At 36.2% G+C, this 25349-nt stretch overlaps 2 protein-coding genes and 1 non-coding gene across 3 annotated transcripts in view; 2 read left to right on the top strand and 1 right to left on the bottom strand.

Annotated features, from left to right (window-relative positions):
• The window catches only part of LOC135075530 (uncharacterized), a 194572-nt gene that overhangs the window by 126296 nt on the left and 42927 nt on the right, over positions 1 to 25349 (top strand). The gene's annotated exons all lie outside the window — the stretch shown is intronic.
• Trnaa-ggc (transfer RNA alanine (anticodon GGC)) lies at positions 5653 to 5725 on the bottom strand. Its single transcript has one exon. It is a non-coding gene; the product is annotated as a tRNA-Ala (tRNA).
• Positions 14131 to 15546, top strand: LOC135075527 (uncharacterized). The gene is made up of 2 exons (XM_063969952.1): positions 14131 to 14237; positions 14448 to 15546. The coding sequence occupies exons 1-2, from the start codon at positions 14223 to 14225 to the stop codon at positions 15372 to 15374; spliced, it is 942 nt and encodes a 313-aa protein (XP_063826022.1). The 5' UTR covers positions 14131 to 14222; the 3' UTR covers positions 15375 to 15546.

Raw genomic sequence — 25349 nt, 5'->3', positions numbered from 1 at the left:
AAAGCTAAGTAGTTTCGCATAAACAGCTTGTGTAGTTATAACGATCGTCAGTTAACTTAAAGCTTAAGACTAAGGCTGAGTTGCACCACCTAACTTTAACGGTAACTATGACGATAACCGGTGCTTTTTGTATGGATTTTGACAGATTTTTGACGTTTGTCAAAGTTAAAGTATGATTGTGCAACCCAGGCTTAAATAATATCAACTTTAAAGTAATAATTTAATTTTGCGTATAAATGTGGCAAGACGTAAAAGAGGAGCGTTTCAAAATACGTTGTTTTCAAGGAACAAAAATGAGGAAAAATGGTTAAATTAAATCAGCAGCACCATACCCGCCTTAATTTAATTTAACCTGCCATTTGGCTTTCACTTAAATTGTTACGCAAAAATCATTCAAATGGTCGCTGGCTTGAAAAAAATTGTCAGTTGAATTTTAATGTTCAAATTCAAAATGAAAAGTTTTAAAATTGTCTAGAATTTCTTCATTTTAATCTTTTACGCGCTGTTGAAACAGTTGACTTTACTGAATTATAATTTAAACTTTTATTAGTTTTACAACAGCGAGTGAGTATCGACGAGCAATTTATAACAAAGGATACGCGTAGGTACGTGGTAATAAAATTAATAATAAGGAAAAACTTAGAACTCAAAAAACCTGGCAACCGATTTTTCTTACTCGTACTACCAAGACGGCTGATACTAATGACAGACTGAATGCGCCACTACGGTTATCTGACATGGTTCCAATAAAGGATAAAAAAAAATAAGTCTCTTATGCAGCCTCTAGCCACAATTATTTAGCTCTAACGTGCGTTCTCTATAAAGATCTAACTTAGGGCATGCTATGCTTAAAACTTAAAAAAAAAACTGAGTGCTGATTCTTCTTACTCTTACTTGAAACGGCTAATAACTTATGATAGACTGTTCGCCGCTACTGTCGTCTAGCATGGTTCTATTATCGGACAAAATAACGCCCGTGTTCACAAACATTACTTTGAGATATCACAGTGCGCGTGGACGCACAGGGTGACACACGAACCAATCACAAAGCTCTATTCAACGCTGTGCTTTCGATTTGCTGCTTCACTTAGCAAGCATAGTTTGTGAATACGGGCGTGAGACTTACGCAGCCTAGCCACAATTCAGCTCTAACGTGCGTTCTCTATAAAGACCTAACCCATATAAATTCCGCTCACGGCGCGGGTCAAAATTTATACTCATACGTTTGAAAGCAGCATAGAAAGGTGTCTTGTATTACGTAGTTTTACTAATCCGCGTTTATATGTAAAGAGGATGATCATTGCGAAATGATGTTATGGCAAGCAATCATTGTACGCTGCAGGATACATGCAAATTAAGATGATGAAATCATCACACCTAGAGGTAGAACAAAGAGATCAGTTTAAAATTTGGGGCAATAGAGATTTAAACTTTAGCACACATAGAGACAATCACTGTGGCGGACTTAATGCCGGATGGCATTCTCTGCCAGTCAACCACGGGTCATGCAGAAAAAGTAAGGCGGTGCAAAAGAGATGTTGATGTTTTGTCGATAAAAGTGACTTAGGACGTAACCTTTGGTATTGAGCGATTGTTTGGAGTTAAAAAAATAGTTTCGATAAACAATGGAGGTATTGTAGAGACGGGTCTTAGAAAAATAAGAGTATTAAAATTTTTGGAGTGCTTATGACAAGTTTAAATAGTCTTTCCAATAGTAATTTAAGACATCAATAAGTTTAGTACGCCATGGTCATCTAACTAGCTACAATTCTTGTTCTTTTATTTCGATTTAATAACGGACACAGACCGTGTGAGCATGTTGAAATATGTCAAAAATCCTGACTCAACAATCTAGCTGTAACATCCGTGCAATTCTTTAACTGGTCAAAGTCACACCTAATATTTCTCTTTATTAGTCGGCGGCAATGAGTAAACGAAATTGGTCCATATTGCATTAAGATGATTTATGATTGTAAGCTTGTTCTGTTCATCTTTGAATGCAATTATATGAGAGATTGGACGAGGCGTTAACTAGATGATTGCAAGAGTTGCTGACTTCGAGCAATTGATTTCTATTGTGTATGCTTATCCATATAAACATGGAAGATTTGAATAGTCTTCTTCGGCTTTTATAGTGTGATTTGTAATTGGAACCAACACTACTTTAAGGTTCATATAATTGGTGACTGATAGAGCCCTTTTGTGACCCGTTAGACCCGTAGAACTTCTGGCATGGTTCCAAGGTTAAGATAGCCTTGCTTGAACTGGTATGTGTATTAAGAGTTTACTACCTAACTTTCTTACGCTCATAACAGTCTAAATTTTTAAATTATATTTTTTAACTATAAACCTATCAGGTACATGAAGGGTAGTTCTACATTAAGTATTTACAGACGAGGGTTCCAAATCCAAACCATCAACAAATTATGACTAACTAATTATCTATATTGGAGTTGATTGGAATCAACATTATGTATGTAGGTATGTCTCGTATCTTAACTCATTTGCCAAAGCAAATATCCGGCGAAAAATTCATTAACTTCAACCTCATAACTATTTATTCAACACATTAAGTCAACAACTACCATCTCCGCGCATAGATGGCGCTTTCAAACAGGTTGGTTGCGCAAGCGCTCGTCTAGCCGCCATCGAGTGACGAACCTAGAACTTGAACGGGTTCTGCGATAGTTAATTGTCTTGTAGTTTAACTGATGTAACGTTATGCAGGCAGATGGCGGAATGTTGTTTTGGGGCTGTTATGCAAAAATTGAGTAAAAGCTTCTAGCGCGAAGTTTTATATTGTTTTTTGAGTGCTAGAAGATTCCTACACGTCAACATCATCATAGGCAATCTTAATCATTACTTTATGCATTTATTTTCTTACTATCGTAATTTAAATTATACTATTTACAAAAATGTAGAGATGATGCTCATAAAAAAATACGAAGCACTAAGGCAAACTTATAGGATTCTCTACTAAATTAACCTTCAGCCTAAACAGAAAAATTCTGATGTCTCCACCTCCTTCTACATGAAATTATCCCTTAAATACGAGAACCTACTAGTTATGTATAATAACCATATTGCTGCAGGTACTGGGATACAATATAGCGATGAAGTTATCAAACCGAAAATATGTAATTATTTGCTTTTAACTACAATAAAGCATTGCGTTAAATACAGCATCGCCGAAGATTTTAATAGCAGTATTAAATATTTATAGCGCAATTCCATAGTCCCTTAAAATGCTTGCAAATAGATCCAAAGAATGCCGTTTTCCATAATTATGCGTCCGTTAAGAATACTTGCTGCGTTTTAATATAGTGTTTCTTCTAAGTGTGTCACGTTTGTATGATTTTGACCTCCAATTTCTGAATCACTTTTGATTTCGTTTTGAAATCGTCGACCCCTGCGGTAATCGGTTCTATGGCAAATGTGACCGGCCCAATGCCATTTTAGTTTTTTTGTCCAAGCAATTAAGTATGTACAGACGACGAGCTCATCAACGTAAACAATGTGGCATCTATGCAGTTTTGTAATTCGGGCGACTTTGCAACAAAAAATGCATAGGTAGCCTAATGTGCTGCCGTACCTACATACTTTTGTTCTTTCATAAAGACTTTCTCATTTGATCCTTCAAAGATAACCTAGGAAGATTCCAGAAGTAAAAAGAACTTAAAACCTTGAAACCATTTTATGGTAATTTTGGAAGGGCTGGTGACAAAACTATTTGCCAGACAAAAAAGATGATTCAGTGCTTCAAAAGGCCATTTAACCCTTTCATATATTCGAATGACCGACTGACAAAGGTTCTAAAAGAAGAAAAGTCAGGGTTAAGGATTTAAGACTTTTTTCGGCGCCCTTTTTCTTTGGTCAAATCTTCATATCACATTAATAACAGTCTTTTAAAGAATCCTGGATCAACCAACTGATGAATTGATTCCTGAAGCAGCAGTTCTCCTCGCTCCTCCAAGAAGGAAAGGAGAACTGGCAGTGAAATAAGTGTGGCTATGCCAACTCGAATATTTACGCTATCTGCTCTACACGATCGGTATTTAGAAAACTCTAAACCTAGGACATCTAAATACAAGTCCGAGTGAAACCCAACCGTTCCGTGATTCGCGAAAGCTCATAAAAATATGCAAATATTGTTTCTGGAGACTAAGTTATTCCGTTTGCTTTTGTCGGACCGTCTCCGAAAGTGGAAAGAACTAGGTATTATGTATTCCGATCTTACTCGGATCTTGCGATTGTACCGGATTTGGATGTTGGCGAATTACCAAATTTTTAGAGATCTTATGGACTGAGACAGTTTTTGCGGGATTCCGTTTAGTGGTATTCTTCTTTTTCGTCGCTACAGTTTTGGCAGAGTGGTCGTGGTCATCGCATATTATGGTAATACGTGTTTAAGTTCACAGGAACACGGGTTTGCAGAGTCCCGCAAAAAACACTAAGTTCGATTTTGTAATTTGAAACACATTATGTGTGTTCGTGTTTACACAACTGCCATGGGAATGAGCCCTTAGCGATATTCCTTTCGACTCGTTGATCTAAGAGTTGCGATCTCATTGGCTTGTTTACGTAAATAAATAATGTTTATTTATACTGATCGGTTATACGTCTGTGACGTAGTCGCAGCATGAGTGAAAACTATTGATAGATTTAGTAAAATACATTCGTCAAAGTGGTTTGAAAATTGAACACTCGAATCAGAAGTTTAGTAATTCACCTCACAAAATCTTTATTTATGCCTTAAACTTGTTAGAGCCAGAATTATGGGAAATTATATCAATTTCAAGAATTCAATTGATGTTTTGATCTTTCTTCCCTAAAGGAAGATCCAACAATATCTTAATCATAACTTCTTCAGAAACCATAAAGTAATTAAAATTCCAAATATAAATGATTTGTGTTTATTAAATAGGTGGTAGCTCTCAAACTGGATCTTCAGAATTGTGGAAAGCTTTTGCCCAATCATGGGACATTGTAGGCAATCAGTGCGAGTAGGACTCAATACACATAGAGTTCCGTAGACATGGTACAAGTATTAAACACGTCTCTTGGATCGAGCTTCTTTTCCTTTTATGTACGTTTTCATTTATATTTTTTGTTCTTGCTTAAAGCAGCATTAAAATATTACAGTTTATGAGATAGCTCTTTGACAAACAAACAATAACACAGACAGACGTACTACTAACTGCAGGGGCTTGGTAATTGAGTCCCATTGGCATCTTTTAAGCACGAACCCCTAGAAAAGCTTCAGAAATCTTTAAATATTTTTCATTCATTACGTTCTCCACTTCCTTTTAAGTTATTAAGTTCCAAAATGCTTTGCAGTTTCTAACAAGGTTTTTTCTTAATTAGCAGTTTGTGAACCTTGTCAACGTACACTCGACCTTCTGTCATTAGTCTATGAATGACCATCACCTGGACATCAATGGGTTTGAAAAGTTAACGTGATACAATGATGCAATTGAATACATAGCTTGGTACAGTTGTAACATTTTTTTTTTACCTTTGGTGCAAAAAAGGCGTAAGTAGACGTCAATAAATTTAAAAAAAAATACTATTCATCATCAAATAGTTTAGTCATTGACAGCAATTTGTGTTCATAATATTATCTTTTAAATAAAAAACTTGAAAAAATCGAACTGCCTAACGTGGGAATCGAACCCACGACCTTTCGCTTGCCGGGCGACTGCTCTTCCAACTGAGCTACTTAGACATTGGATGAACCTTAGGCAGTACGATTTTTTCAAGTTGTTTATTTAAAATTTAGTTTGAGAAACGACTCTAATCGCTAAGAAATTTTAATAATTTATCTGCTTTGCCTTTCCCCAATAGAGAAAGAAGGGTGTATAAGATAGGCTAGTAATGGATCTATTGGCATCATAAATCCTTAACAGAAGTACCGGTTTTGATCTAGCACTTCATTGAACAACCTGTATTTAGTAACAGGTCTTGTTCAACAATATCCACCTGTGAGTATATTGTAGTTCGCGAACTTATACATACATACACCAATTGGACGCGGTTATACAATTTATTATGTCACTCTTCAATAGAGTAGGTAGATCCGTTATCCACTCATTGTCACTTATTCCCGTATGCCACCCACTCGTACTTCAGGGTGGCATATGATACCAGGATAGTTCCGTACCTATATGATTTTGGCATGTGACACTCAATCCATTAGGGACCTAACATCAAAAGAATATCTCATCTCATCAGTCAGCTTTACAATGTGGTAGTATTTTTTTATTATTTTACATTGTAGCTAAAACGGCCAGTTTCTTTATGCAAAATGCTACCTTATTAATTTTGGACTTACGCCATTTTAAAATTTGAATTTTCATTATCTATTTTCATTCTGACTGTACTCATACATCATCATCATAATCAATTATGGGTTAGGCTTAATGTTATTATATTGTTTATAATGTTACATTGCAAATGTTAAGATTTCGATTGGCTCTTGTTAAAATTCCGATGTACTTTAACTACGTTTTGATACCTGTCAAAGTTTATCACGAAATACAGTTTTATTTTTATTGTCCACTGGAATTATACTATTTTGACTCAGAAGTTTATGTACAGACAGCACATCAAGCTAAATACAGATAAAATAAGAGAGATGTTCAACAAAAATGTATAAAAATTACAAGGTGCAAATTCACCACTTTCAGATTCGTATGATACTACATAATTAATAACGTTGAGTATTACACGTATTTACTACTATTAAGTATTCGTTATTACCGCCCTATGATTCGCATTGTGTAAAATCTCTTTAGTATTATTCCCCGTTTGGTTACAGGTGACTCTAAACTAGAGCATTTACTTGTAACAGAACAACGAGTCCCTCTACTATGAAATGTTCTAGTATCAGTGTCACTCTTTCAAGAACCAAACTTCGTAACATTTTACCTGTATTGTACCATTCGAAGGTTACATTACATACAAGGTGACAGGGAAACTCGACCTATTCCTTGATAGGGATTACACTAACTTTAAAGTCTTGTAAGCTCATGTAGAGCTTAAAGTAATTACGATTTCATGCTTCAGTAGACATTTAATCCGTCTTTCCGATTGCCGCATGTCAGATGTCCATACCGTCTGACACCAGAGCAATGACCTCAAATGTTACAACCCACGCGATAATAGCTTGTGTAAATACTAATTTTAGACTTTCAGGGTAGTTTTGGCTTCAGCGAGGCAATGTCAAAGTTAAAATAGAAAACGCGACAACTGAATAAGTAGCAGCAGAAGCGTTAAGCCGTGAGTACATATTGTAACACAGTCATAAATGTCGCGTTAAGACCCATGTCTTTCTGTTTTAGTTGAAATTGAACGCGAAAGTTTAAAATCTAATAACAAAGCTACCTTTCTTGACTATTCCCAATATTTTACGCTCGGTTTCCACGAAGGCGGAGCAGAAAAGTGTCGGGTAGTCAAATGTTTCCATAGAATTTGACAGCGGTGGTTAAGCGGAGAGGAGACGAAAAGTGGAAATGATGACATTTGGGGGTGTAGTGTGAGTTTACTTCAAACTCATTCGATGTCGACTGCGTAAAAAAGTGACATGGCTGGGTTTCACCATCTTACTTTAACTCTGACAAACGTCAAAAATCTGTCCAATTACATACAAAAAACACTGGTTATTGTTAAAGTTAGGTGGTGCAACTCAGCCTTAGTGTATGACGAATTGTACAGCGCCTAGCGGAAACTTTTAAGAACTCATCATCATCATGTGATCCGTCTGCTCGTTTGCCTCCTGTCATATAAAAAAAAAGTAAAATCTTCATATTATTATATTTTTTAAACGCGCTCACTAATGACGACGTTTGATGTAAACTCACACTAAGCCATCTGATTAGTTATTCCTTAAAGACCACCCTTCTCTACGACGAACTCAAAGCTTTTTTCCTGGTACACCATAAACCCTGTCTGTAGTATCACATTACGGTAAAAGAGTCCTAGACGGTCAGACGGGGTATCTCCCAACAACAAGGCCTTCAGGGAAAACTATTCAGTAGTCGGAATCCCGCCACGGTACCCAAAACCGGTCAAGGGCAGTCTGGAGGGTCCCTTACACTAATATTGAACCTCTACGACTACATAACTTTTACTATGTCATCGTAGAAAGGAAATGTGAATGAATCAGTCAGTCCAGGTAAAGTACAGCTTCTTATTTATCATCAGGTGCGATTGCGGTCAAATACCTGCCTTGTTCTGCATAGAAAAAAAGTACGGAACATACAAATTTATGTAAATATTGTGTGACTGTTTGTGAGACCACGCTCACATCATTCAGACAAAATGTTAATTACTACTTTACGCAAGAATTACTGAACGAATTTGGATGAAGCTCTACAAGATTATTATTGCATCGGAGTGGTAAGCTACTTTTAATAAAGCTTTTCTAGCATAAGATATCATAAATCAATTACATATTTCGAAGACCAATAAATTATGGTCGATAAATTGCGACTGCATTGACCATATTATTATTAATAGAACGCTATTAATAACTCTTGCATATTCAATTCACTTTCATTTGCAAATAAAAAACGTTAATACTCACATTGGATGAGATCATTTTAACTATGTGACTTTCCAAATAAAAATTAACCTGTCAAATGAAATCGAAACGCCGTCAGATCGTGCGCTCGTCATCGCCATCGCTTCGAACGGGTAATGCACAGACATAAGGAAGTGTGTACATGGGCGTGACGAGAATCTTTAGATGTGCACAGCGTTAACTAGATGGACTGGGTAGATGCTTGTTTTGTGGTAGATGCGTGTAGTTTAATGTAGGTTTCAGGTTTTTAATTAGTTAAGAAGTAATAGTAATAATAAATAAATAGTGATTTCGCTTGTAACATAATCTTTTATTCTCAAAACTGGTTTTAATATTCACTTTATTGGCCTGAAATCCACTAAGTACATAATTCTAGCCAGCGATAAAATACATTGATAAATTAATGCAATTAATAGAATAGAATAGAAAAACTTTATCTTAATCAAAGAGTACTCGAATAATTTTATTAGAACTCTACTTTAAAACTAGCTGATGCTGCATATTTCAATAGTATACTAAGTTGTCGACTTGCAATAATTTGCTTTCGCATCTTTAGCTTAATAAAATAGTTTTATGAAATAAATCAAAACTTTGTTTTATGAATATTTATTGTTTATTGTATAAACTCATCTAGCGCCGTCTACTACTGAATTGAATAATTCAGATCAAAGTACAAAATATTTGTTGTAAACAAAACTATCACCTAATGCTATAACTAAGTTTTTTTATGCCACCTGGTTTAACCGCCAGTTTTTGAGACAAAACTACTAACTAATGGGGACACATTGTGTCGTATGCAGCAAGTGTACACGCTGCTTTACATTACATTTATTAGAGCCAAGCAATAAAGTTACACAAAACCGCTCTGAAACTGACGAGGAAGCGCTAGGTGAAATAAAAACTGAACGTTGAAAAGACGCGCGCGAGTCTAGCCAATCCAACTGTGCCCTGAGCACGCACAATTTCGTTCTCGTTATAGTATGCTAATCGTTCCTTTTTTGTGAAAAACAAAACAGCGTCGCCGTTATATAAATAAGGAATACGATCACTATTAGTTTTACGAGTCATTCGTGCTCAGGGCACTAGACTATCACATTGTTCTTTTTGCTATTTACATGCATCTGACGTTATGATGTGCAACTGTGTGAGTCATCGGACAATGCGGTGGCGGAATAAAGCTCATGTTGACACAATTATATTTAAGTAGAGTATATACAAGAAAGATATCTTTGCTAGTTAAATAAAGCATGTTTGAAAACAATTGTCATTGTTTGCGTATAATAAATTAATTCAAGTAGACTAATTTTCTTTTCAAGGTGTCATTGGAGTTATAAGGAACGTACTGATTTTCAACAACATCTGTATTGATGTTTATATTTACATTCATATGCTTAATTGCATCATTCGTTTTATGAAATTAATGATTAACAGAAGTTATTCTTTTTATTTACCAAAATTAATCATATTTTTTTAAATTACTCTTTCTGCTAGATTATTTGGAAGATGTAGCGATATACTTACGCCTGAATATTGTTTCAATTTTGTATTTATTTTATTTAGTCACTAGCGGCCCGCCCCGTTTTTGCACGAGTGCAATGGAATTTCTCGGCTTTTCTCTTCTATATTATGCATGTTTATTGTTTATACTTATAAATCTTCCTCTTGAATCACTCTATTTACTAAAAAAAACCGCATCAAAATCCGTTGCGTAGTTATAAAGATCTAAGCATACATAGGGACAGACAGCAAAAGCGACTTTATTTTATACTACACTATAAGTAAATTCTTAGATTAATCTAAAGAACTCTCATTGCCAATTTGAAATTAATCCATCTTCTAAAAAAATACACAACCTGAAGCTACGGTAAGTAATTGCTACAATTAACCGCAGTGTGGCCGCGACCTTACCGTGTTCGAGTTAAATAAGCATGACTCGATCCATGTTGCGTTATGTCAGATAATATTACTGCACTCGTACGGTAGTATCACATTTGCTACCGTAAATTAGTTGGGATGGAAAAACCCAGATGATATTTAGAAAAATAAATACTTAAGTGAGTATTACAGAACGCTTAAAACTAGATTTCATCAGTTTTAGATTCTGTCATGTGATGGCGATGGGTCTGAATATTAAAATTTGACCAATAAGAAAGAAACCTCATGTTTCTTTTTTTTAAAAAAAGAAAGATGCTTATTAAATTGAGTTTTGAGCTTTGTTCTCTAATACACCCCTTGTTGTTTAGTGTTGTTATAGATCGTAGTGTGAAAATACAAAATAAAGTCTTATTTAGATGATATTGTGATCATTCTATAGGATTATAGTAAGTAATAAATTATTAATGAATCGTGAAAATACATATTCAAAAGCTACACAGTATTAACATTAAAGTACATACCTACTGTATTATAATTGATAATCCTTATACTCGTAAAATGATTTTTGTCATGAGTTGTACACACTTTCATACAAAATTAGGAATTGTCCCTTTCTCTTCTTCCTTCTATCCTTGAATTATTCTCGACCTTTCGCCGTTTTCGACGAAACTCGCGCTCTTTTATAAAATTTTATTTAAAAAAAAGTCAGCCTGTATGTTGCTTATTAAAACGTATTATCAACGTGCATAATTAATAATTTTGACGATAATTTATTTCGCTGCACGAATAATTTAGAAAGGTTAAGACTCTGTGATATAACTTTGCAACATTATGCTGAACTATTGACCCCAGAGTGCAGTTTTACATTCATTTTTTCATCCTTGATATTATGGATGAAATATTTCATGACTTTTTAGTATATTATTTACATGTTTAACTACTGTTTTACATTATAATTATGTACAGGTAATCTCGTCAACTTAAGTAAGTACTGGAAAATGATGTGCATTGTGCACTTAACGTTCTTGTTATGTTTAATTAAGTTAGGTGTTAATTTTAGCAACATTTTGCTGAAAGTTGAGCATAAACCACTTTGTGTTGAGCATAGAAATAACCAATTTTATTTTTATCTTTATAATTAGGCAGGTAATGAAAATATTTTTTGGTTAGTTTATTCTATGTCTATTCTGGGTAAAATGGGATGTGGATGGGTATATGCCTCAACGATATATTTATATAATATAGGGACATAGCACCGTGAAGACTGATCGATAAACGATATCATTTCGAAAAGATATAGACAAAAAATACTTTATGAAATGAAAAATAAGTTTACGTAAATCGTTTTCCTACATGTTCAAAGTATGGAAAAGCTTCAGTGATTTGTTCTAAACCAAAACCTATTCCAATCAACCGGTTCTCACCACAACGAGGCACTAAGGATTTTGATGGATGGAGTCTTTTTATACACAGACTTGAACTAATTAGAAAAAACAAATTTCCAATTTGAACCGACTGAAAGCGACCACTTGCGCTCATAGCAACCAATAAACCGCCCCGTTATTGAGGTAAACTTAACATCTCAAGTTCAATTAGTTTTGAGTATTATTACATCTATATTTGGACAATAAATCAATACTCCTCTTTAGATATTTAGATCCTCCTATGTTCCTCCTCCTGATTAATTTCGTTGCGGGTCCAATGACAAACTCCGGGACAAACTTGACCTTCATTGGTTGGGTTTTTATGGCGGTCAAGCTGTAGATCCTGGCTACACAGGAGTTGCAGTGGTGGGAACGAGAGGTGGGAATAGTCCCGTATTAGATATTTAGATACTATTTCAACATCTCTCCTTAGGTATCTATGGATAAATCATAGTTATCACCAAAGTTACTCTTTTTCTGTCTTTATGCTATTTTTCTAACCTAAACTATCTAATTTTCATGTAGAGATAAATTAAGTCTAGGGAAAGGACATTGCAAAAATAAAATGGTGAATTTCCATTTTTTCTCAAGTGATTTTTTTTGCAATCATTTCATTCGCTTTGCATTTTAGGATTTTTAAGCTTTTGTTTAAAAATGTAATAATTTTAGTCACCTGAAAAACGTTTTTCTATAAAAAAAAATCCGTTCTTATTTCACTTTACTGAAATGAACTTTCATGAAACACATTAGTGTTATCAACTAGTCCATTATTAATTTTTACTTTACTGAAATGAACTTTCATGAAATTCCGAACATTAGTGTTGTCAACTATCCAAAAACGAATCTATGAACTAACTTTACAATCGAATGATTGTAAAACAATCGTGAATATCCATGTGAGAACGCTTTGCTAATCAGCGTGAGGCAATCTCCTTATGTCGACAGACAAAAGGGTCCATTTCCAACACTCAAAGGTTACCGCCGATTTTATTATTATAATGTCATAAATTTTAACATGGATCGCATTATTTGACTTTTAAATCTCGATTTTATGTTAAAATTCTTATAGATTTGCATCGTGTTTATTTTTTAATTTTGAAATAAGTACGTTTTACTTATAAGGTTTTGTCTTGGACGAATTATGTTATATTTACCTGTATTTTAGAAGCACGTTGTTTCAATAACTGAAATACAATGTTCTGTAGTTCAAATCCTGCTAGTGGCAAATTTTAGTTACAACGAGAATTCATAATAATAGGGTCATAAAGGTATTTATTTCTTAATTAAATTAGTATGTTCATCAATTTAATAGGTATTAAAAGCTCTAGTTACTTTGTGAGGCTATAATAATTTCTGTGATGGATAAATATTTGTTATCGTCTCCTAAAATTAGTCTCAATACAAGTTAGACATTTTAATGTAATTAAAATTATGTGATTTATTGTTATTGTATAACTTTGACTAGCTCGTAATATTGAGAGAGTTCGGGTTTCACTAAACAAATAACATTAAATACGCTAATTACACTAAATTTGATTACGTTCGTTATTAATTAACACGGCACGTGTAAAGTTTTAATAATATTGGAACGAAAGTTTACATCGCTTTGGTAAGTTTCAGTGGTTAAATGTCAGATAACTTTTACAAGTTGGATTGCAATCAGGTCATATTATTGATATCAAGAAATTAGGGTAAGTTTTTGACTTCTGGTAATATTTTTGGATTTTATTTTTTTCGTTACGTAAGTTGAAGGCGAATCAAACTACATATTTGTTGTAAAAGAGCAGTTAATACAAGTATAAGGTGCCATAGTGTTTATGATTTGCCGTCGTCCATTTTTTATCGCAATAAGAATAACACCCACATTATACGATGAAAAATATGACACTCACATAAACACCCGAGTGTACGATTATGTATCTGTAAAATTGACAACTTTTACTATTACGTATTACCAACATTCCGAGCCCAATCATTGGACATTTTCTTTTTAAGATTTTCCTTGAGTTCGTGAGAATTTTGAATTTTTAAACTAACACCGACAACTTGAATGCTTAATGAGCCCATTAATTGAGTTAACAATAGGGCAATGAGTACCCGTGTTAACACCTCATTGACGTATCAATTACTTCACTGCCGTGAAAGTGTTCTTATCTTCAAGATCCACATAATTTTCACCGAAGACGAATCAGACGGGTGTCATTAAAATCATAATTCTCTTATGGCCCGAAGGCCGAATCTTAGGAAGAGCCAGGGAGAGAGGTGCCGGCTGGCCCGCGGTATAAAAGCCTAACGCCGCCACACCGGAGCATCACACAACCACGACACCTCCGTGAGTCAACATGAAAGCGTTCTTGGTAGGTATCGTGCAGTGAAAGTGATGTGACCCGGTGTGACCCGACGACGTCTGGAGTTGTGCTTCCTTGTAGGGCTGTGCTGTGCCGATTGTTCGCATTTATTGCGCCCAATAACCCCGCCCCAATTACACCGGACAGGGCGGGTCATATTGCGCCCAATAAATAAGAACAATCAACGATCAGTTGTTAAAAATAGTGCTTTTGCCGTAGGTATTGGCTGCTGTAGCGACGCTCGGCTCGGCGCGTCCCGAGGCGGGATACAGTTACAATGCTCCCGGCGGCGGCGGCGGCCTGGGAGGCCACGGCGGCGGCCACGGTGGCGGCATCAGCATCGGCGGCGGACACGGCGGCGGCTTCGCCTCCGGAGGCCTGAGCTCTAGCTCCTTCGGAATCGGAGGTGGAATCGGTGGAGGCTCATTCTCCTCCGGCGGATTCTCATCTGGCGGTGGCTTCTCCTCCGGCGGCGGCGGTGGCTTCTCCTCCGGCGGCGGCGGCGGCTTCTCCTCCGGCGGTGGTTTCGGAGGCGGCTTCGGCGGCGGCTTCGGTGGCGCCCCCATCGTCCAGAAGCACATCTACGTCCACGTCCCACCCCCAGAACCTGAAGAACAGCGCCCACAAATCGTGTCCGGCGGTGGTGTGCCCCAGAAGCACTACAAGATCATCTTCATCAAGGCCCCCGCTCCCCCCGCGCCCGTCGCGCCCATCATCCCCGCTCAGGCCCAGAACGAGGAGAAGACCCTCGTCTACGTGTTGGTCAAGAAGCCCGACGAACAGCCCGACATCACCATCCCCACCGCCGCCCCCACCCAGCCCTCAAAGCCCGAGGTTTACTTCATCAAGTACAAGACCCAGAAGGAGTCCGGTGGCGCCATCGGTGGTGGAATCGGTGGTGGAATCGGTGGTGGCATCTCTGGCGGCAGCATTGGCGGTGGTATCGGCGGTGGCATCTCTGGTGGTAGCATCGGCGGCGGCATCTCTGGCGGCAGCATCGGTGGCGGCATTGGCGGCGGTCACGGTGGCAGCATCGGCGGCGGAATCGGCGGCGGCCACGGAGGCAGCATCGGCGGCGGTCACGGAGGCTCCTCCGGCGGAGTCAGCTCCTCCTACGGCCCCCCCGGCCAGTCCGGCCCCTACTAAACCGCGCGCAAAGCGCCCCCACTTGTGATACCTGCTCTGCCGGCGAAACCTAGTTATAAGTAGAGAAAAAATTACGGTGCCTAAATGTATTTATGTAAATAGTAATTTTAATGTTTAATTTTAGTTGTATTATAAAGTTCTTTTGCATAAAAACTTATAAACCAACGAATAACTTTGTTTTCACTACCCCAGTTAAATTATTCTGAAATTCGTAGCTCTTGAATATCAAATGGTAGAATAGCTCTTTTTGTTTTTGTTAAATTAAAGACAACAGAATAATTTGAATTTCAAAACTCGAACTTGGGCAGCTAAGGTCCCGCAGATGTCGATATCATTATTATTATTCTCGATTCGATTAAAGCGATAAAGCGAAGAGAACAGGTGTATGTTTGGTAGAAAGTCCGTTTCTCTGCGTGGGCGACACACGTTTGCGCAACGCTGTGACCCGAGTTGCATAATGCATTCAGAAAGAAGCTACATCTCGCTTGCAACATCTTTTATAGAAAATAAGAGTTTCGCTAAATATTTATTGCGTAACACACACCTATTGCGATGGACAATAGTTGCGTAAACCTTGACATTTAGTATTTTCCCTTTTCACAAGAATATTTAGTGGCATACCTGCGCTATAAAATTTAAAGCTGTGCATGGTTGATGCCTTTGCGTTAAAAACAGTGACCTAAAGAAGAAAGTGTTGGACGTATGGGGGTCAAAAACCTGAGACAAAGAGCAAAAAGTGATTTGCGATCGGCGCTGATGTAACGTATGATGACACGAACGGGTTTTACGTGAATATTTATAACATGTGGAGAGAATTTCGTAACTTCCGCGTGGGTCATGCACGTTTGGGCGATCGTCGTTTGTTTAAAGTAATGGATTGTGAGATATTTGAGGCGCTCTTTCTTTATTCGATCAAGCTGAAGGTTAATACAGAATGCTCTGTGCCCGTGAATATAAGCTGTCATGAGAAAATTGAATGTCGCACACAGTTTATATTATTTCTTTTGTAGTCTCTTAACAGTCTGGCAAGTACCTAAGTAGTACATTTACAGTAGCATTTTTTAATGTAGTGTAAGCATAAAATATATTTTTGTTATATCGGCGATATAAATATGAAAATAAGTTGCTAAAAGTAGCTCAAATATTTGACCTGGACGTGATTTAAAGATGCAAATTAAGGTGCCGTGACTAATGAATTTATTTCTTATAGGTTTTACATACTGTTAATCAAACTCTAAAATCCTAAACCAATAAATAGAGACGGGTCAAATGCTAGTCTTCCAACCTAATCTAAAAGTTTAGTACCACCTAACTTACCCGTAACAATAACTATAATCGGTGATTTTTGTATGGAGTCTGACAGATTTTTAAAGTTTGTTAAAGTTAAAGTAAAACGGTGCAATGGAGCCTTATAAATAAATAAATAAAACTTTGGACAATTTCACACAGCGCCAGCTAGCCCCTATTATAGTATTTGTGTTATTTAATATAGTATGATCATTTAATGTAGCCTCTCGGGATCGAACCTGCTACATCTAGCTCTATTGTGTGTTAGATGAAATATTGAATAACACAAACAGAACGGTCGAGTACTCTGACCTGACGCATGACTGGGAATGAAATTAAGCAAGAAATATGTTTTATGTTCGTATATTTATTTAATAGCTCGAAATGTTACAACACACAACGTCAAAGAAAATGGAAAATAGAATGTACCAGTCTGATCACAAAGTGTAGGCACTAGAAAACAATACAACACTAAGAATATTTTTAAACATGCATATTTGTACTTAACAAAAACTTTATCACACAATTAAGTAGAGTTTATATAGCGACTAAAGTAATAAACACATATTTAAATAAATACATAATTTTAACAAAGCATAAAACATACACTTTACACATACTTATCTTAAATCTTTGAGTACTTATATTAAAATGCTCGCGATGATCGCGACATTATAGGATTTAAAAAGTCAACGTCAAATAGTTTTGACAACCAAAGTGGCCAAAAAATTTACAATACAACTTAAACTTGGCTACTTTGGGTGTTTCTGTGTTAATTAGAACCCACAACTGCAGCTGACGTTATACATATTCAAAATAACTTTTCATAAAATAATCTTAAAAGAAAGAACTAAGTAACTCTTAAGACATAAAACTCTCCATTAACCTGTCGTGGGCCGATTACTTCGCATAAAATTCTAATAATTATTATGTTTATGTGTTTATCTGTTTACAGCTTCTTTAGTTATGTAATGTTATCATCATTGGGTGCTTTCTTTTAGTGTAGCTAGTTTTTTCCCGTTACTTCGTTTGCGTTTAATAAGTAAATATTTTGTTGTTTGAGTTATGACATTTTATCAAATTAGGTCCGGTTGTTAATGTGGGAAGTGCTTTTGCGTTTATAATATCTTTACAATCTTTTGCGTTTATAATACTAGTACTAGAAATAGCCTGTTCGTTCGTTCGTTTCAGCCAAATGACGTCCACTGCAGGACAAAGGCCTCCTCCAAGGTTTCCCACAATGAACGATCCTGCGCTGCCCGCATCCTGGCTCTTCCCGCTACCTTCACCAGATAAGACATAAAAATATATTCATAAGAAATAGCCTGATTGGACCAAAAATCGACTGTAACTATTTCTTTCTTTAGTGGTCAAGTGGTTAAGGGCTAAGTCCCTTAATTCGGAGGTTCAATTAACCCATGTGACACATAAATGGAAAAAAAAGATTGGAATGGAAGAAATGATTTCTGATTTAAATTCCAAAAAGTATAGACTATTTTGCTACTAAGTAGTATTGATCAAATATTTAGTAAGGGAACTAACTAGCAGCCGTAAACCCATCATTGCTGTAGCAACTTGATTTTAATGACTGGACCTTACCTCAAGTGATAGTAACTTGTAATTACGAACTTTTATGCGATCGGCGACATAGGCTAGTCATTATATGATATTAGAGGCAAAACTAATCAGCGTAATAGTCATTCGTGGCGCTAAAATCGAAAGGGTTTCCTAAGTATTGATGTAGTAAAAACAAATAAGATAACATTCGGTTTAAATATTTTTATACTTACTCATTAAATTGTCTATGCATCATCAAACCGCCTAGATATCTCGATCAATAGGGCGCGCAATCCACAATCCTCATCGTGTGTTGGTTCCCGCTGAAAACCAGCTTCTCGACATGGCGCTTGTTATGTCGCGAATATTGCTGAGCCGACGGAATGTTATGTAGGTACTGTATTTTTTTTAATGCTGAATAAAGTATTCTTATTCTTATTCATTAAGACAAAATACATGTCACTTACATGAGTGCATTAATAAATTTTTACATTAAGTCACACAGAACATAAACAACATTTCAAAGTAGGTAAGTATACTCATACCTACATAAAGATTTAAATGGAGGGTTTGGCCCCCAAGCCGGCCAGACAGGGTGGGGAGGTAAATGAACGAATATGAAATGAAACTTTATAAATAGATCAAAGTTGACCAACAGAGCTTATCCTCATTATAAGAGGGAGTGGATTTGTTTCCATAGAGCCATTTATGTCACAACGAATTCTGTAAAAAAATGTTTTATTTTTTACCTAAATGAATGATCAAAATATTAGTATAGTAAAGATCGACATCAAAATCACAATACTTTTTATTCATCCTTAGGGGAGGTCTTTGTCCAGCAGTGGGTTTGGCTGAAATGAACGGGTCCGTGGCCGAGTCCCCCGAACGAACGAAGTTTTAGACCAGTTAATTAAATTAAACTAGCTATTATTAAAATTTAAGCTCAACCACAGCTTTAGAAAGCCTTTTATGAACACGTTAAGGCTCTTTAAAAATTGATTTTCCTCCAAAATGCAACATTTTTAAGTTCTGTTTTCGGACGTTCATGTTGAGTAAATCTGCATTTTTTTTTTGACGCAGAAGAAATGCTTTGCGCACTATCGGTGTATACCTACTTACAAACCTAAACTTTCTGAACTATTTGGACTACGCCAGGGTACATTTGGGGTTAAGTAATCAGACCGATTGCAGTCATTGAGTGTAGTGCAGATTGATACTGATAACGGACGCGGTCATCGTGATTAATGAGTCACATCCGTAGACCGCACGAAATAACATCCATTATCTTAGGCAATAGATGTTTGATGATTGAACTTTTATATTGCTTGATAAAAGAATTTAGATGACTTCTAATATTTCTTCACACTTCTAGTAGTGTAGTGTAGTGTGCGTGTGCACTCATGGATAATTTATCGTGTACCGATAACACTCAAACATTAGAGGAAGAATAGTGGGGCACGTCTTCGTGGATGAAGCGATCTATACTACACTACCTATTGCATTATTGATCACTGCTTAGCTTGGGAGTCAATGTAAAACACCATTTTCATTCGAAAAATCATTCCAATCGAATCTTATGGGATAAGGACATAATAATCGAATGAGTAGGTAGGTACGTATTATTTTATGAGATTTGTTTGGAAAAGTCATTTACGAAAACTTTGTATGGCCTCTCCCAACACATTAGGATGATGGAGAGGAATTTAATAATATGCCTCACATCAATATCAATCCAAAAGAATCTGCTTTTAGATTTATAAATAATATATTCAGATGCTATGCACAATACGCGAACAATTTGGTAAACAGAAAAAATCGAATTTCTGTAGCATTGTAATTCGGTTTCACATGCGAAATAGCACATATTCTGAAGAAATTCCATTACGATTTGTGCAAAGTACGTGAAAAGAAATTCTACTGCTTCGAAAATATGAATCCAGAAATCGAGTATGTATTTCATATGATCGCGAACCGCTATGATAGTCAGAGTAATATTTACAAAGATTTGTCATCTTCAATAATCGAAAATAAATCGTCAATATTAAAGAGATTTCTATCATGTAGGTAGAGACGACGGAAAACAAGGTTAAATGGTTGTGGTGTCTAATGTATTTTTAATCTGCAACGTAATTCTATAGTTCATACCTACATACATAATATTTTTACCTACTCGATGGACCGATGACCTTGAGACGATAGCTGCAGCTGCTGCGGATGGACGAAGAGAACAGGAAATCATACGTGACTCTCCTTGGGAGCAGTGGACTGTCATTGGCTGAAAATTGGTTGATGATGAGATGTTATTTTGAAACAAATTTTACAGTCTGATGTGATATTATTATCAACACCTAATATAGCAGTATTTACTAATCATCATTATCATCATCATTTCAGCCATAGGACGTCCACTGCTGAACATAGGCCTCCCCCAATGCTTTCCATGTTGAGTATTTACTAAACATATTAGTTATTATGAAAAAAAGTTATTAACCATCAAAATTCAAAGCGAGAAATACATTAGCCATTATAAATGTAAACAGCCAGTGTCTTCTCTTCATTCGTCCGCGCTAATGTCTATCCACCCAAAAACCTTTTAACCCTCATTGTCTGTCAGTCAATCAACACATAATACTGTCTGTAAAAATGTAGCGACGAGGGTATCAGGAATTCATTATTATGTAGCGTGAGTTAGGTTTTAGGTTCGTTTCGTACCGGTTTTTAACATTTTAACCGGTGATCTTGTCTTTTTAGTGACGTTGAAAACTGAATTCAGACTAAAGCATAATTTTATGCACCATAATATAATTATTGCGGGATACTTTAGCCCTAGCGGGCAACTTTGGCTCAAAACAAAAAAGGGTTTAATTTTCCACCTCTTCTTAGCAATGCTGATAAATGACACAAAAATTGCGTAGGTACCTAAATAGCGTTATACTGACGCCTATATTTTAGTTGGTTGCAAGATAGTTTGCTTAGTTTCAATACTTTTTCGTTGAGTCAAAGTTGCCCTCTAGGGCTAAAGTAACCCTCAAATACGGCATGATATTATTGTTAAATTTCAATATTTAGGCCCGGTTTCTGAATTGGGATTTCCAGCTTGAGTGTGCTCATCTTCTACTCAACAATGACTACTATAAAAACATCTTAGCTACTCAAGGATGAATTTAATATGAAAACACACTAGATTAAAAAAGATGAGCCCGTTCCAGCCAAAAATTTTTGGATTGAGATTCTTGAGAAACCGTGCCTTAGAGCATTCATCGACTTGAATTAGTCATCTTGACTTTGATAATACAATCCTAGACTCGAGAACAAGTACATCCCAGAATAAATTCAAGCTTGTGAAGTGTAGGTATTGAAGTTTTGAAGTTCAAATAAACCCACGCATGATATTGCGTTCTGTTTTCCAATACTTTTACAACGATTATTTTTTCCTGCGAACTGCCAGTTTCATTTACTTATTCCAAAGTTTATAAGGCCGACATTTTCAGAAATGGGCTGAAGAAATATTTATTTAATGATTTGTTTAAAAACTTTATTGCACGCAAAATGGCGAACTTAATGCCGTATGACAATCTCTACCAGTCGATCTTTGGAAGTATTTTCTTCTTCTTTGTTGTTTCGCTCTTGGCAGAGCGGTCGTGGTCACGTTGAGGCGTTCGCGTCGATTGTAGAGACAGATAAGCTCTTCGCACGTTTCCCGCCATCTCTCGCTGAAAAAATGTACAAACCATCGCTCTCTGAACTTTATTTCTTATTCTTTTCCTGGTCCATTCCCATTTTTTTTGGGGTCACCCTCCGAGTCATGCGTCTTGCTCTCTGAACTTTATTTATTTTATTTTATTTAAAAAATATCACCAACAAGTAAACACCATAAATGACATAAGAACAAACTGAACAATAACATTCGATTAGGTACATGTTCGTTCGTTTCAGCCGACTGACGTCCACTGGTGGACAAAGGCCTTCCCCAAGGATTTCCATGCTAAGTGCAAACATACATAGTTGACAACAGCATGCGCTAAACAAAACAGCAACACACAAAAAAACCATAATTACCAGTAATTATGCCTATCCAACCCGAGTGGGATTGTCAAGACAAAAAGTATAAATAAAAAAATACCTTCATATTTGCATTTGTTAACCCGTCTCGCGCTCGGTTACGCAAAACGTCCGTGTAATTCGGTAAACAAACACGGAACTTGTGCATCACCGACCCGCCCCGACAGTGAGAGTGAACTTTGACGTCACGAGTTGCTTTCGCCAATTCACGGTACAGTCAGCATGATCAGTAAATACAGCAATAATTTGTGAAGTCATAGCATAATTGTTTTGTAAATAGCCTTTTAAAAAGCGCAAAAGAATTTTTTGAAATATTTGCTTTTCTGCAAATAGCCTTATAAAAAGCGCTTTTGCACGTCTTAAAATTTTTTATCGTCATCGTCATTTCAGGTCTTGAACTTGTCATGACCAAAATAATAATTTGTAAAGTCATAGCATAGTTATTCTGTAAATAGGCTTTTAAAAATCGCTTTTACATTTTCCGAGAACAAAATATTTTTATCATCGTCATCATTATTTTCAGGTTTTGAATTTGTCGTTACCGGAATAACAACTTGTGAAGTCCTATCATAGTCATTCTGTATACTTTAAAAATCGCTTTTACATGTCCCGAGAACAAAATTTCCATCATCATCATCATCATTTCAGAAATGATTTCAGTGCTGAATAAATAGTCTCTCCAATAATGGATCATCATACAATTCAAATTCAATCATTCTAAAAACAAAATTAGTTATGGTATGTAACTTAAGAGAAATAACATGTAACTTATTCAAAATATCTTTACATAAAAACTCATCAACTCTTCCTGATTACTACAATTGCAGCGATTGCACATTTCTGCAGCTGACCGTACACAAATAATGCGCATGCGTGCTTTATGAACTTAAAACAACTTTTACTATCACCTCTATTGTCTGCACTTAAAGTTCACTTTATATGGCAGTCAGCTGTTCACTTCTGCAGACACTTGTTGCATTTGCCAGCTCATTTTCAAGCTTGTTTTCATTGAAATAAGATTCACTGGTGATGCAAACGCTAATTTAACCATTTGTCAGTACAAATGACTAGCTATTACCGTTATTGGACGTGTAAAATTACTATTATGTTTAGGATTTACCTTTCAAACTTAGTTAAGTAAAGCAAAGTGTTAGGAAAATCGTTGTGTATGTAGATTTACCCTTTGAGTCGTAATAGGCTTAATTAGTACATGAATGGAGGCCTATTTGCAGAAAGCGAACTGAATTTTGTAGTTAGTACTATTGAAAGGAGTTAGTAGGTAACTCCCGTATTCACAAACATTACTATGAGGTCTCACAGTGCGCGTGGACGCTCAATGACACACGAACCAATCACAGTGCTCTATTCAACGCTGTGCGTTCGATTTGCTGCTTCACTTAAGCAAGCATCGTTTGTGAATACAGGCGTAAACATCTTATCATTACATAAGTAAAGTAAATGGTGCTCTAATGGTTAAAAAATTCGACCTAGTAACACTTTTTATAGAGAAGGAGGTAAATAGGCTTATGGTAAGCAATCATCACCTCATTGGTAGAAACACCATAATGGTTGCCTTTAAAATAATTTTGTGTATCTTTGTAGAGCAATAAAAGGTCAAGAAATAAATAATTACCTTACCGTGTAAGAAGTAAACTGATAAAGAACTATAATATCTTTCTATTAAGAGTACTTAATGAGCACCTCTTCAAAATTAATGAGAAAATATGAATTCTCATTGATTAGGTACGCTTGATAAAGATTTCCATATCTTCCAGTTTTTTAACATAATAATATGATCTGTCGGTTAAATCTTTACCAAGTTTGTAGTAAGTACTTTATAGCACACAGATTACTAATATCAATAACCATAATAATTAAATTTATCGTTGCTAAACTTAGCTTCTGTAAAAACTAGCCATCAATTAACCAAGCAGTTCCATCACAAAATGGCGTGGAAAGCCTACCATTAATCATGTACACACCGGAGATAAAGTTAATTGAATTTTGAAACAGGTCGCAGGTAGTATGCACTCAGCATTATCGTGAGTCAATATCTGAGTGCTTGGGGATTCAATAATTGGGTGCACAATTTCTATGTACAGTCCGGCACATAAGACTCTATATTTTGTTGCTAAAATCACCCACACAAGATGGCATAGGGTTTTCCTGCCCATCGTCATCCGTAGGTAGGCTTTGGTGGGCTGAAACTGTCCACTGTCTTTTAGAGTCAACAACTCGGGCGAGTGCATCATCGTGAGTAAATATCCATGTAGTTGGAGATTCAATAAATGTCCAGTTCGTTGTTATATGGACCGACAGGTACGAATGGATGAACGAATAGCAAAAGCCGTAAGGGTTTAGGTACAATATAGGGTAGGGTAAACGTCCTTCAGACATAGGCTATTAAAAAGGACAAACAACTGTTTTACTTTAGGAATATTTGTCCTAAACTGAAAAAAATATCTAGATTAGGTAAACCAGCAACTTACAAATGACACAAATAAAAAAAACTGAAAAGTTTCATCAGTCCGTACATCGAAAATTACATCACAATAAACCACTCGACTTAGCTACTTAACACATCAGTTCTTCAATCGTATTGCAATCCGTTTCCCAACATTTCTATCCATTGTTCGTAAATTAATGGTCAGTCAAAATATAATAATGAGTCTTACGCCCCTCTGCGTACATTGCATAACGGAACGACCGCTGAAAAGCTCGTTCAATTGTCAAACTTGCATCTGAAATGATAAAGTCCAAAATATGTTTAGTGAAAATTCTAGAGTTGATCCGCTAGAGACAATAGATGATGAACAATAAATTCGTGTGAATTGGTTTGCATTAGATTTGAGGTACAGTCAGCAACATATGTTGCAAAATATCGCGTATTGCGACTTCATTAGATACAAAAATGTATTTTGTTTTATGTGCCTTCATGCGTTACACCCAAACACGCAAGTTCTGTGTCAACTCTTTTTTACGTTTGTTGTAGTAATGTTTAAATTATTAATTGACTGTCGCTGCTAACTGTACATCAAATTAAAAAACAGTTAAAGCGTACAAAACTAC

This window comes from Ostrinia nubilalis, chromosome 10 (assembly GCF_963855985.1).
Source record: "Ostrinia nubilalis chromosome 10, ilOstNubi1.1, whole genome shotgun sequence".
In the NCBI taxonomy this organism is placed as follows: domain Eukaryota; kingdom Metazoa; phylum Arthropoda; class Insecta; order Lepidoptera; family Crambidae; genus Ostrinia; species Ostrinia nubilalis.
This window is presented reverse-complemented; position numbering and strand designations above follow the sequence as displayed.